The sequence below is a fragment of the Pyxicephalus adspersus genome, chromosome 3 (genome assembly GCF_032062135.1).
Source record: "Pyxicephalus adspersus chromosome 3, UCB_Pads_2.0, whole genome shotgun sequence".
NCBI classification, from domain to species: Eukaryota; Metazoa; Chordata; class Amphibia; order Anura; family Pyxicephalidae; genus Pyxicephalus; species Pyxicephalus adspersus.
Genome location: NC_092860.1, coordinates 13,072,882 through 13,087,741, shown reverse-complemented (window position 1 = coordinate 13,087,741; position 14,860 = coordinate 13,072,882). Strand labels below are relative to the sequence as shown.

Sequence of the window (14,860 nt, the reverse complement as noted above, 5' to 3'; positions counted from 1 at the left end):
TAATAATAATCGCTTTATAAATCCTATTAAATAATAATAATAATAATGGCTATATAAATCCTGTTTATTAATAATAATAGTAATAATAATACAAAAATAATAATAATATTAATGATGATGTACAAACGCAACAATCTTTGCCATAAATTACCACCCTTCCTTTTCTCCAACTTTCTAAAACTTTTGTAATATTCTGCCCCAACTTTTGCATGATTAATGACATGATTAGTGCCCTGCAAAGGAAAATCATTTTTGAAATGTCTTTTTATTTTTTTGGCAATACCCAGAAATTGTTTTCTGCACACAGGTTATATTGCAGTCTTTTTACCATGAGATATGTGATAAATCTGAAATAAATCATGTGATAAAACAGAAACTTGCAAGTTTTTTTGGAAGGGAAGTTTGCAGAAAAAAGGATTTAATGCTCATGACGTTTGCATGGGACTTTCCTTTAACCCCTACTTTGCTGGAAGTGAGCTGGTGGCATGAAATGGGTTAAAGTCCCCCCTCCTCCCCTCCTTTGTACAGGGTAATAATGCATGTCCCAGCTCCACACACCAGTAGATGGGGGAGGATATACTGGGAGTGGAATCGGATTACACATCCTGCCTGGGAAGGGAGAGCCTGACTCACAGGCAGGAGGGAGGGGGAATTTGCTATCTCACTTGCTCATATCATTGCTAAGGGATCACTACTGATTCTAAGGATCTGGGCAATCCACAGGTCTTGGAGGACTTTTGCTTGATTTTGATTGTTTTTGAAGACTTTATTTTGTGGACCATGTGAGGGGGAGACACTGAAAATGGCTGAGAGGTAAGACTGGGCTGGAATCAGTTGGTTTTTGGGTTTGGACTGTACAGCTGATAGTTTGCTTGAAGTTTCACAAGTGTGACCAAGCACTACAGGGGATTGTGTTACCAGCACTTCTGTCCTCCACAGTTGTACATGGAGGGCTGTTTTTGTACAAACTAGATCCAGTGCACTGCCCAAAACTTTTACTCAACTTTTAATCCTAACCGAACTCCCCAAGGTCTCCTGTGGAATTGGTTGCAGACCACACATCCATGTGTTATTAGGGTAGTTGGTTTTATACTGTTGTGTAAGAAACAAGCCATGTGTGTTGTAAAGAATTGGAGGATTGTATTTGTTTAGAATCAGAACTTTGCAAATATTTAACATGTTTAAAAAAAACAAAAATTGGAATAATGAATGGCAAACAAAAACATATGTGGGGTTTATGCTTATAGCAGCAAAAGTAGTGCTGCAATGTCTTTGACAAAAATGGAGTGATTGGTTTATGCACTATTGAGGTTCTTAGGGTATTTATTATTACAAAAAAAGGAAACTTTTTTTCCTGCTCTTGGCAATCACTAAAGAGCCTGTTCACACCTCTACAGGAAAATGCATTCAAATGCTTGCCTGTGTTCAGCAATGGGGCTGTTCACACTTCAACACTGCATTTGGTGCTGCTACTATGCACCCCAGTGCACTGTACATAGGGACATAAATAGGCTCCCTTATTGGATGAGATTGGAGTTTGAAAAGCCTTGAAGTTTTTAGATTTTGCAGCTTTTAGGGCAAAACTGAATGTGTCCTGTGGTTTAATTTTCATGATGATTTTTTTCATGTAATTATGGAATCTGATGCTATACGTACGTTTTTGTGACCTTGTTACTCCAGGTAACTGCACTAGTCTTTATTATTACACAGTATTTATATAGCGCCATCATATTACGCAGCGCTGTACAAAGTCCATAATTGTGATAGATCAAAGCTACCTACACACATTGGTATATCAATCCATGATACTGTACTTTTAGCAATGAAATAATTGTTTACAGACTTCATCAGAGCACCCTACTGACTGCAGATGCAAGATCGTTCACAAAACAGAGGATTACAGATAATCATTATCACTCAGCATTTATATACAACCGACATATTACGCAGTGCTGTATGAAGTCCATAATCATATCACTAGCTGTCCTTCAAAGGAGCTCACAATCTAATGTCCCTACAATAGTCATATGTCATTAATGTAGTCAGAGGTCAATTTTTGGGAGAAAGACAATTAACCTAAATGCATGTTTTTAGGATACTCTAACTAGATTGTAAGCTCTTCGGGGCAGGGTCCTCTCCTCTTCCTGTGTCACTGTCTGTATCTGTCAGTCATTTGCAACCCCTAATTAATGTACAGTGCTGCATATTATGTTGGCTAAAAAAATCCTAATAATAATAATAATTATAGTCTTGCGGAAACCAAATATATCCAATCAGGTTTGGCTGGGCCGATTTGGGCAAACTGTTGCAGAAGTCTATAACATTGGCTTCACCTTTCACACGAACACAAATTTAGGTTGCTATGGGCAACAGCTCTATTTTCTTTTCTGTTGTGTGCTGATATCTGATGCAACAGTTGTGTCTGACTTGCATTTGGCTTAGACACAGTAAGTAAGGTTCATGATAGTAGTTGTAGCTATTATTATTACACAGTAATTATAAAGCGCGGACATAATATGCAGCGCTGTACAAAGTCCACAGTCGTGTCACTAGCTGTCCCTCAAAGGAGCTCACAATCTAATTTCCCTATAATAGTCATAAGTCTTTTATTACAGTCTAAGGCCAATTTTGGGGGAAGCCAATTAACCCAACTGCATGTTTTTGGAATGTTGGAGGAAACCCACGCAAACACAGGGAGAACCTGCAAACTCCATGCAGATATTGTCCTGGCTGGGATTCAAACCTGGGACCCAGCTCTGCAAAGGCCAGAGTGCTAACCACTGAGCCACCGTGCTGCCCTATGAACAAAAGTATTTAAAGAATGGTATAGTGTGTGCGTGTTTGTGGTGCTTTTTAATTGGATAAAGTTGCAGTCCTTATTAGATATGCTTAATATACTCTTTGCTTGTGAATTATAGGCTACGCTGACATTACCAAATTATAGGTTGCATTGAGTTGATGATTATACATTGAGCTTGTACAGCTCATAAATGGTGTCACCAGCCCTCCTCTATCCACACACTGTTTTGGAACATCTACCTTGAGGCTGATGGGTCATGACAGGTTTTTTTTTTTTTTTGGAAAGGGGGGTGTTGATTGCCGCATAACAGCTTTTAGCATTGAATCCTACATATGGGATTTTAATTTCATCTGTGTAGAAACGGCAGCTGCAAAACTGATTAAATGATGGGGAGTGTTAAGTGAGCAACAGCCAGAATTCTGAGGCTGACCATTGTACGTTGTTAGACAGACTTGGATTAAGTTCTTTTAGTCCCTAATTAGACCATCACGCTTTCCTTTTAGAAGTAATCTTTTAACCACTGTTCTGCGTTTTGTTATTGACGGTCTGATTTTATTTTTTGGATGGTCCCAAAATGAATGGACGGGTTAGGGTGAAGCTCCGGGTCTAGATGTGGCCATAGCAGTTAAGGGTAAGAAATGAGGTCAGGTTTTTAATGTTCGGTGTTTGCCTGCTAGTCATCCCGGTGACTGGTTTATAATTATATGTTAATTAGTTGAAGGGGAGCACCGGGGACGTGTGTGCCGGTGACAACTGTCCTCGGCTCTGACCTTTCCCCAATCTGTCCTCTGGTGGGACAAGTGTTTTGGATCAGTGTCAATGGATCTGACCCTTCTTTGCTTTATCCTAAGCTTTAAAAAGTAATTGTTAGTTATAAGTGTCAACTTTTCTCTCTTCAATCCAAAATGTAAAGTTATTGGGCATTACTGACGAGTATGTTCATAGTACTTTGGTCATACTTTGGTTTCTTCCGTTGACCTCCATATAGATCCATAGAATTCTAATATTACTAATATATAGTATTTGTATAGTGCAGACATAAAACACAGCACAGTCCATAGTTGTTACTAACTGTCCCTCAAAGGAGCTCACAATCTATGGTATTGTCAGGTTGGCAGGAAGAGCCGGAGGATGCCCAGGAGATAGGCACTCCTGCAAGTTTTGATATCCCAGTGGACATTTTCTCACACAATGGCGGGCCGATTTCTAATAATCTTTTAGAGGCAAAGCTTGCCTTAGGCTGGGTAGACACATCCAATGGTTCTCGTCCGATAATCGGTTTAGGGACGATATCAGACAAGAATCTGGCGTGTGTACCCCGTAGCCCGTCGTCCATCGTCTGAACGACCGTCCTGGCAGATCCATGGACGACGAACGGTCGAAATGAAAACGAAGAGGGAGACTGCGCAGCAGGGTGCCACTCCATCATTTTCCCCCTCCCCTCTCCATTGAGCAGAACGGCGCTGTATGTACAACACTCGTTCATGCTTCGTGCGGTCCTTAGTCGTCGGAAAGGATTGTGAAAGATGCTTTCCAACGACAGTTATTCCACGTGTGTATGCAGCTTTAGTGACTTTGGTATCCCAACAAAGTGTGTTAATATGTTTTCCTATTGTTATAAACTCATAAAGTATACAGTTATCAGATGCAAAGGGGACACCATTCTAGTAATAGCGGCCTGCTTTTGTCTACAATCCTCGTGGATAAGCCTTCGTACATAGGGTCCGGCTCATGGTGTCAATGGCAGGGGGATGGCATAGGTGAACCATTACAAGTCACCTGGCTTCCAGGTAATCAGAAAAAGGCTATGGTAATAAATTCTGTGTCCATTCTTTGACCTATTTACCCATTGACTTTTTTGATGAGGACAGAGGGTATCTTCCTAGTTTGTGTGGGTGCTTTTGATGTCATGCTGACCTTAAATATTTATAAAGATATACCTATATCTCTCTCATTAGTGTAGGTTCATATAGTGATAGCTACACAATGAGTTTTAAATGTATGAGGTTAACAAAGCAAGAAGAAGGGGTTTAATGGCTATGAACTATATTTATGTATTCATAGTATTTATTCATACATAATTAATATAATAAAACAGTTCAATATAAATATGGTCATTCTCAAACCCATTGTTTCATGGAGACAGGGTTTCCGTGCTATACATAGGCAACTACTGAAAGTATAACTGTATCTATCTCTATCACCTGATGCATTTCGCCTGCATTGGCTTCCTCAGAGGTAAAGCTGGGACATGGATGGTCTACATAGATTAGATGTACATATAGATTGTAAGCTCTTCTGGGCAGGGTCCTGTCCTCCTGTGTCACTGTCTGTATCTGTCTGTCATCTGCAACACCTATTTAATGTACAGCCCTGCTTAATATGTTGGCGCTATGTAAATCCTTTTTAATAATAAAAACAATAATATTGAAATTGATAGATACACATTGAAAATCAGTACATATAGGAAATTTAACAAACCTCAAAAAAGTGATTGTCGTTGGAAATGAACGACCGGCACAGCGGATCTGATTGGCCGATGATCGTTCGCTATCTATCATGTATACAGTGGTTCAGTGATCATGCATGTTTTTGCAATACACTTTCTCCTTTACATGTCACTTCTTGCATCGTTCAAACAATTGTATGTGTACGTTATTGGTGGATCATATTTGAACGATCGTAGTGTTACAGCATGTACAGAATTGTGCACAATACAATTGTTCAAATATAACCGTGCATAATCGTTGATCGTTCCTTTTCTAAGGATAATTATTGGAAGTGTGTACCTAGCTTAAGGTTGTCTCCATCATGCTGAGCTGCGGAAGCATCCCGTCAGTTGTGGCTGATTTTGTCTTGATTTATTTGATTTATCACATTATAGGACATAGTACTTAATATATATGAGCACTAATACTGTGTGTGTTTGACTATAGCAACCAGCTAAAGTTATTATATATATATATATATATATATATATATATATATATATATATATATATATTGTTCCATTGATGCCACAAGTGATAAATAAAAAATGCCATTTTGTTGCGTTCTGGTTGTCTTCATAAAACAAGCACAAAATGCTCATTGTGTTATTCGACACATGGGGCCCTTTTTTTAAAAACTCACAACTACCATACTTCCTGTTTCCTGCAGACCGTCCTTTTACTGTAAAGCTAATCTTTGTTGGCTCCTGAGGGAAAACACATGACAGACAAATATGGCCGACAAGTCGCTCAAGCCATCAGAAAGCATGGTTACATCCTGTTCATGTTGGAGCTTCTCTTTGCAAAGAAAAAAAAAAGTGATCTGCAACAATGATTTTCTGAACTGACCACATAACCCAATGTAATGCCAGAAAAAAAGAAGTTTTAGCACAACTTGTTTTTAAGATGAACTCTAGGATGACGTCTTTTTGTACCTAAACTTCCCCCTTTGCATTATCAATATATCATTACTTTGACCATAATAACTTTTTTGGTATCTGTTTCCTTACTTGTGGCTTTTTGTAATATTATCTGTTTGTTTGTAGCAGGCCAGCAGTTAATGAAGTAACAGTAAATAATTCATCCGGGTGATGACTTCACCAGAAACTATTGTCATTACCTGATTGTGATCTAGATTTTTATAAACCTATGTCACAGTTTTTAATTAGCTTTTTAGACTTGATCCCGTACCAGAAATATTTTCAATTTACCAGTATGTGTTAAAAAAGGTGCAAGTTATCTAGTAGCTTTCACAAATGTTTTTGTAAGCCCAGGAAACCCTGGAACATTTGCTGACAAAATGACAACTTTTGACAAATGGACCAGCTGCGCAAACTCCAGGGACATTAACTCTTCTGGTGTAAGGGGGAAGAAGTGTTCTACATAGGAATGGCTGACATATCTGAGAGTGAAAGGGGTTAAATGGCTTGTTGTTAAGGGCAATACCAACATTTGTTCAGATAAATAAGGGTCGTTTGGCCATCACAGTTCAGAGTGCAAAGGACATCTTTCAAGTACTATAAGTATTTTTTGTATATACAAAAAAGTAATTGGTTTAATTGAAACTGATCTGAGAGGCACATATTTCTCAAGGAACCCCTAGAACCTTTGGAGGAACCTTAGGGTTCTATGGAACCCTGGGTGAGAATGGCTGCTCCAAGGAAAGGTTCAAATCTGCTTTGAGACCAAGAGATCCTGCAAGACTCCGTGCTGCTAGCACCATGCTAGCCTTTCTGTGACACGTGAATGTCTGCACGTTTAATTTTACCGCTCACTGCCGCCCCTATTCATTCCCTATGGTGCTGCCATTGGTAGATGCCGCATAGTAGCGGTTCCGTGGCATGAGGAAGCTGTAAACGCATTGCAACCTTACAACCAGTATGAACATAACCTGTTGCTGTGATCTGTATGGGTAAAACATAGGTTCCCTTTTAAAAAGAACATAAATAGAGGTGCTGCTATTGTTGATGACTTGGATCACCGACCTGGATCAAACATGTAGGATCGAAAGTCTAAAGCTGCGTACACACGTGCAATAATTATCGTTAAAAACGAACGACTAACAACCTTTCATCCGATAATCGTTAACATAAAAAGTGCACAACGATGCTGATGGAACGAGGATTGTCGCTGGAAACGAATGACGACGATCATTCGCTATCTATAATGTGTACGGTCGTTCAGTGATCGTGGATGGTTCTGCAGTACACTTTCTCCTTTACATGTCACTTCCTGCATCATTTAAATGTATCTAGCGTGTGTACATTATTGGTGCACAATATGATCATTCAAAATAATTGTGCAAATTTGTTAGTCGTTCGTAAGCTTAACTTATTTGCACGCTTCTTGCAGATCATTCAATACGTAGGTAGGGTGATGAAAGCCTAACAATATACACTTTTTACAAAACCAAGTCTTCAATGGCACTTTGCATGCATTATGCTCACCGATATAATAACTAGGTGGTAAAATATTGTATTTTCCTATCCAGAGGTCCCCAACTAGCAGGATGTCGTGTGTTTGCTTTTACATGCTTGCTTCTAAGTGGATGCTGTTGTCTGACAGTCCATAGCTTAACATCACAGTTTGCTCATAGTGTCCTCTATAAACCACCATCTCCCCAACCTATCACTTTGGCAATAAAATGCCTCTGTGCTAATTGTTTGTGGAGTGCTATATTTTATTGTTTTCTTTATAGTTAATGTAGTAATAAAATATTCAGGAACTTGCTGGTACAGCAGAAGTATAATACTGACCACATCCAAATGATAGCCTGACACAGATAGCACCCAATGCTTTGCCTATGTAAACATCTAAAGGTGACATTCTTATAAAGTCGCATTTGTTTGGCCGGCCTTACAGTGTAATGTTTACAAAACCTTATGAGGAATTTAAAGAATATCTAAACACAAGAACAAAAATTATTCCATTACTGTTTACCAGTTTGCAGATATGATTGCTATGTTTATTTTTCTTTATATGTTTCTATTTTTTTCTACCTACCTTTTTAAATTGAAGGAAAAGAGTCAGAAACCTCCTATTCCCCAATAGAGGGTAGGAGTTCTGTAGTCCTCAGAGATAGCTGGGATTAATGTAATGTGAAGTATATGCAGAAAGAGCAGTAAGTTATCAGCTGACAAAGTTTCTGCCAGCACCAACACATTTTATTTGCATTTTTTCTTCACAGCCCCTTTTTAAAATTGATTTGGTGAAAAGCTGGAACTCTCCCGATATCACCATATCTGTGCTAAAATCAAAACTTAATTGGATTAATAATAATGACAAACTCACTGCATTCTTAAGGACACTTTGTGTATTTTTGAACTCGCATGGAATGCAAATGTATCAGTGAGGACTACCCCCCCCCCCCCCCCTCCTCCAGTGTTCTCCCCGGCCCCTTTTAGCTAGGTGCACCGCCCGGCTGTTTTTTAGGTATTACTTAGGAGTTGGGTCACAATACAGGGCTGCCACCCACCTACAATTTATTAACACCTGGCTTAAAAATAGGCCTGGGTTGAGCACTGCCTATAATTAAATAATGATTTCAGATAGTTCTGCCTTGTTTTGGATCCCCCTGTAATAATAATCAGGGCTGTAAACCTCTGTACGTAGAAATATCATGTTCCTGTTAGGTAGAATGCAATGTGTACCTGTATATTATAATGTAGATCATTAAGGAAATGAAATGAGGAACTATACCCATGAAAGAGATTTAGATATTTTGCATTTTTGAACTGATTATGATGGTCCGTGCACACATTTACCTTTACCTCTGAAGCCTTCAGTACTGACTTCTTCCTGAAAGTCAGAGCATTCTGACTCCCTCCTGTCGCCATTTATTATTCCTCAGGCACAAGTATTTTATTGTAATCGGTATTTACATTAGCATCTTGGGTGACGTGAGGGCTCTACCTATATACCTGGGGTACCTGTTTTACCCAGAAAACATATTTAAACCTTTATGTTTGAGCTCCGGTTTGCATCTACAAGTTAGTTGCAGTTTTTTGTATTGTCTGTTTTTGGTGATCTGGTGTGAAATTTTAGTTCAAACATGTGTTTAGCAATTGAAATGTTGCAAGCTGCTTTTTTGCCCATCTGAAATGAGTTTAATGGCATCCAACTGATGAAACTTTAGGATAAGATTGTGGGTGTCTCTGTGGTCTATGGGTACCAGGAGAACTATAAAGAATCTGTACTTTGGCCCTGCACAGCATTAAAAGCAGAACTAAATCTGTACAACTCGGCACCGCCATTTATGTATTTATTTTTTTTTTTATTTTTTTTATTTTTTTTTTTACTTCCTCTCCTACAGACCATCTAAGACTACTTTGATTGTAATTGGTGGCTGTGCATGCTTAACTTAGCCTTGATGGAAGAAACCTAGAGAGTATAGGCAGGTAAGTCACATTATTGCAGAAGGGACATTGGCTGTCCTTTTCTGCAATATTGACCTACCTGATCATGCAAAGTTATTAGTGAAATCCCATCCTCAGCAGTACATACATTTCCTTTACTTCTTCACTGCTTGAAGTAATCCCTGGCCAGGGTCAATGTTGTAGTTGGAACTTGCACATGGCTGAATAGTGTGTCCCCAGGTAAAAAAGCTTAACCAATCACAAAGCACAAGAACTGTCATCTGAGAGAAAGGTGAGTGAGACATGTTGTCTTCCGAAACTGGAAGTACTGAGATTTTGGTTCTGGAGGCTAAAAAACAGTGAAAATGAATCATTTTCTTTTGGTTAAGAGGATATTAAAGTAATCCTGTGGCTTTGCTTGAAGTGCCCTTCAGACCTATGTTTTAGGACAGAGGTAGGGAAACTCCAGCCTTTAGGCCCGATACGGTCTAGCCAGTATTCCAGTCCAGCCTAACGCCCCCCTAGTTATTTATTGTTGATCCGGCCTAATTGAATTGTTGCGTTATCGTGAGTTCCTGCGATATCATTGATATCCCGCACAGTAACCCCAAATACAATGCCTAAAGAGCAGAAGCAACGTGTAGCTACCAGTCTCCGGAAGGTTGACCTTGAACTTTTTGTCTTCAACGCCGAATGGACTGATGAATTATTCTTCATCCAAGAGGCAACAAAGCCCTGTGTTTAGTGTGCAACGACACCAACAGCACTTTCAAGCGGTCAAATCTTAAGGGGCCAAGCATGTCCTCATCTACAGAGACTACACCGCGGATGAGCGAAAGACTGAGGCTGCTCTCTTGCAGTCACGGTTGGAAAAAACCTTTCCTTGGACACCTTGTTTCTTCTGGCCTAGTGTGCCTTCTTGACCTCCTGAAATGGCCTAGTAGTCCAAAACGTTTGCCGACCCCTGTATTAGGATATAGCATTGGGCAAAACGCTTGTTGCATGTAATTGTATTTTCCCGTTGAGGTATTAAGTTGCAAAATACTGCACCACTATATTTATAAATGTTTTCCCCAATGATTCACCAAAATTTTACCCAATTTTCAATTAGAAAATGTGTGAATTGGCTTTCTCGTTTCTAATTGAATCCAATGTGAAACGTTTTAGGGGAACATTTGTAACTTGACCCCTTAAGGTCTGCAGGGGCCTAACGCTTCCTTAAATAAGATATTCTTAAATATATTTGGCAGCTATGAAACGCCTTTCCTTTGTTCATGTTTTGATAAATGGATCCTGGTCTTTGTTTTGCACTTGAGTGCCCTACAGGTCCTCCCGTAACCTAGTATTATCTACACGTACACACATCTACAGAGCAATGGGAATAGAAGACGTTGAAGTGGAGTTGTGTTCAGGGTCCAGTCAAACCTGTCTAGAAGGGTCATCTGGTTTTAGTCTTAGAATTTTTTTTTCTCAGACTTTGCCTGAAGGAGAGATTCACAGAAGTGATTTAAAAGGAAACATGAGCTTTAACTTGCCCAAATGTACAAATAATTAAAAACAGGTCGACAAACACATTGTATTCTGTTAGCGGCCGGAGGAAGTAATTAAGTGGACACTGACTGAGGTGTTTATATTAATCACTTAGGGGTCAGTTCACCAATTTTTTATATCTAGGTAGAAGTCAGGGGGTTTGGTCTGGCTTCTTGTAGCTTTTATGCTCTCCACTGTCTACCTACAAATATCACAAAGAGTGCTTTTGACTGTTCTTTTTGAATTTTTGCTGCAAAATGAGGCATGAGGAATGTCTATATTAGGGCAGAGGTGGGATCTCCAGTTGTTGTAATTATTAATATTATTCACTTATAACCTTCTCCTATGTAGGACTGCAAGACTTTTCTAGAGCTGCCCCGACTCTCTGGATTGGTCTTCCTCGTCCTATTCGGCTTGCTCCTACTTTATACCCATTAAGAGTACTCATCTTTTTCAAACTTGCCTTCCCATCTTCTTTGGTCTCTTAAAACCCTTACTACTTTTCACCCCATCCCTATCTAGCCCACCAGTTTTTATGGATTGGCTTTCCGCTCTTTCAATCATGGAGGATCACCATCACTTGTGGGCATTGCCACAGCTCCATTTTCATTATATGTGATTGAACCAGTATGATTTCCTTTAGCAACCAATCGAATTCACATTCTTGAATATAAAGGATATGAATGAGAGATTGATGGGATGTACAAAACTCGGTTCACGCAGTCCATAGTAAACATCTACAGGAATAAAAGAGTGAAGAGCAGTGTGCCTCGTAGTGAATTCCTGCGGCTTTGTGGCTCGGTAACATGTTGGGTCTTGTCTATAGAATACACCTCTCTCGTCCTGTACTTTCTTGTTGAGAACATTATTTCCTTATGGCAGATAATCTTGAGATAAATACAGTCCTATACTAAAAGATTCAAGTTTTTTTTGTCACTCCAGCTGTGTGTGTATTCACCTTCTTCATTCCAAGTTCAAAGACGGTTAGAAGAACAGCGGGACTGCAAATAAACATAGGAAATGGATTGATCTTTATCAAAACAGGAGCATATAATTCTTCTCCATGGGTGCAATGTATTGTTGGGGTTGCCCTTCAAAATAGATTAGTGTTGGGGAAGCCTTTGTCATACGTATCTGACTATTCGTTGTGTTCAGATGGATGATCCATTCACCAGCTGTATAGACTTCATTGGGCGTGTGATCGTCCGTTCATGTACGACGTACCACACTCCAGTAACTAAAACCACAAAATGTCCTAACTCTTCCATTTTCTTACGACCTGTACAGTCCTGCTGGGGATTGTTCACCATACAATGTTTCAGATGAACACATTCATATAACTGGTCCTCAATGACGACAAACTACAACATAACCAGATTTCAGTGGTCAGTGAAGGGCGTTTGATCAGCTGCTTATCAGCGGTCATCATTTATTACACACGTCAAGTGGATTAGTGAATGAGTAGATTATCATTCACTGAGTATGGGTGCGATTGGGCAATATCAAGGAGTATGCATTGAATAGTTTTAACTTTTTTTTTTTTTCTTTAAAGCAGAATAAAACCTGCAATACCTACCTGCTCCCATTCCCCTGCAGGGTTCCTCCATCTTTGACTTTCTTCTCTTCCTGTAGACAATATTTGGTGATCTTGATTGGCCGAACTGGGATGACTTAACTCATTCCCGACTCATGCAGGGGAAGCCAGAACTGCCTGGTATCTTGGTACCAAAGCTGATCTTGCACATGTGCAACCCAGCTTTTTGCCAGATACCCAGAGCGATCAGGCACGTAGATCGGATTATTGCAAAAGGTACATTGCCTGTCCCTTGCTGCAATAATAACCTGACTGATCATGGATTCTTGGAACTTTAGTTCAGCTTTATGGTGCTCCTGTGCCGGCAGTCAACTTAATGGCACTAACAAAATTATATTATCTCCAACTGTCCAAAACACCGCATGAAGCCCACTTCTCCTGTACTTCAATGCATTTTCACTGCAACGATCATAATGAAAGTGAAGGGGAGAGAGCGTATCGGGAGAACGATGGAGCGGCCCTCTATCACCATAGAGCTAAATGGCACCGTATGTACAGCGCTCGTTCATGCACCATCCAGTTGTGAACGATCCTTTCGAATGACAATTATTGCGTACCCAGCCTTATGTGTATGTGTACCCAGCCTTAGAATGGTGGGAAATTGGAAACCTATTGTAGGATCTAATCCTAATGGCCATTGTCACTGGCAATAAAAATGATAAAAAAAAAATCTATATTATTCTGTTCTCACTAGAAAATAAACACAGAATATCATCAGATATGGAGCATTATTCTGGTGACGGACAAGGAGTTTCTCACATTGGTGACATTTTCTTACCTACAAGACCAGAAGTGAAAAAAATCTCCTAAATCCTGGCAGAAGATTTAGCACTTCCTTACTGTAGAAAATAAAAATTGTGGATATTTTTTACAAATATGTTTATTTTTCATTGTTTTTATAAATGATAATAGGTTTGAAGTGTGTGTACTAAAAATAAAAGCTTACATGATTTGTTCACCCAGTTCTGTTCACAATTCTTATTCTAGGTTTTTGTTATGTAAGCAGTGTGGTGGCATAAGATCCCAATAAAGCCGATGAGCTTATTTAGGTATTGGAAAGGGTGTTGCCGAAATCTCATCTTATTAGCAGTGTGTTGAGGGCAATTATGTGTGTAATCTACTAGGTGGAGGAGGGGTTTGCAATGTGTATTGCATTTTTTACGGTCTGAAGACTAAGACTGAATTAAAAGCTTAATTCTTATTAATTATAGGAAGACTATGGTCCTTATTCAAACAAGCAAGCTCTACAAAACTCAATGCATGTGCTTTTAAAGTAGTCTTTCTGATGTTGTATCTTTTCCCATACTAACTTTTGTACACCTGCTTCTATATACTTGCCCTATACACCTAAATCTTTATAAAACTACTGTATACTGTATTTCATAAACTTACATTGTATACTCCTTTTTTCTATATAACTACCCACTGTATATTCTACTGTATAAACTTACTTATCTTTTATATTCTTTTACCTCCCGGGTGGTATTCCTAAGTGTGGCTCGAGGTTAATTTTCAGTTGCAAAAGCGGTAACCCCAAGCCATACTCGGGTTGGCATTGTCAAAAAGACTTACCTGGTCCCCACGAGCCTGTGGCGTTCTCTGACGATGCCCGCCTGGCATCTGTGTCCCCGGGCCTTGCGTCCCTGGCATGATCAATGGGACGCGTGAGCATGCGGCGGTGCATGATCTGGCGGGAAATTTAAACTCTCTGGATCCCTCTTCCTCGTTCTCTTCGGCTTGCTCATACATCCCTATGATCACTATATTGATCTACCGTATATACTTACCTGACTCAATTTCAAGATGTTTGTTTTGACGTGTAATACTTATTATTTATCTTCTTGTTACCTTTGCTGGACATACTTTCGTGAGCTGAAAATCGTTTGAACTAGACCCTGGTTTAGACAGATTTCAGTGAGTTATTCCTAAGAATTACCTACAAGAACCTACGATATAAAACAACAAATTTCCATGCAATGTATTTCCATGCACTAATCGGACTGCCAGGGAGGTTTAATGTTTACCATATTCTATATACATACCTACTATACACCATATTCTATATACATCAGTGCTCAACCCGGAAATTTTT

General features: G+C 39.4%; 1 protein-coding gene across 2 annotated transcripts in view; it reads left to right on the top strand.

The window, feature by feature from the left end:
* The first annotated feature begins 640 nt into the window (after positions 1–640).
* Positions 641–14,860, top strand: part of LOC140325670 (rho GTPase-activating protein 39-like) — an 86,279-nt gene continuing 72,059 nt past the window's right edge. Inside the window, exon 1 of one of the 2 annotated variants that reach the window (XM_072403632.1) lies at positions 641–813. In XM_072403632.1, the coding sequence (XP_072259733.1) occupies positions 803–813 (11 nt within the window). In that variant the 5' untranslated portion in view covers positions 641–802. The remainder of the gene's footprint in view (positions 814–14,860) is intronic. The other variant, XM_072403631.1, reaches the window with a different exon arrangement.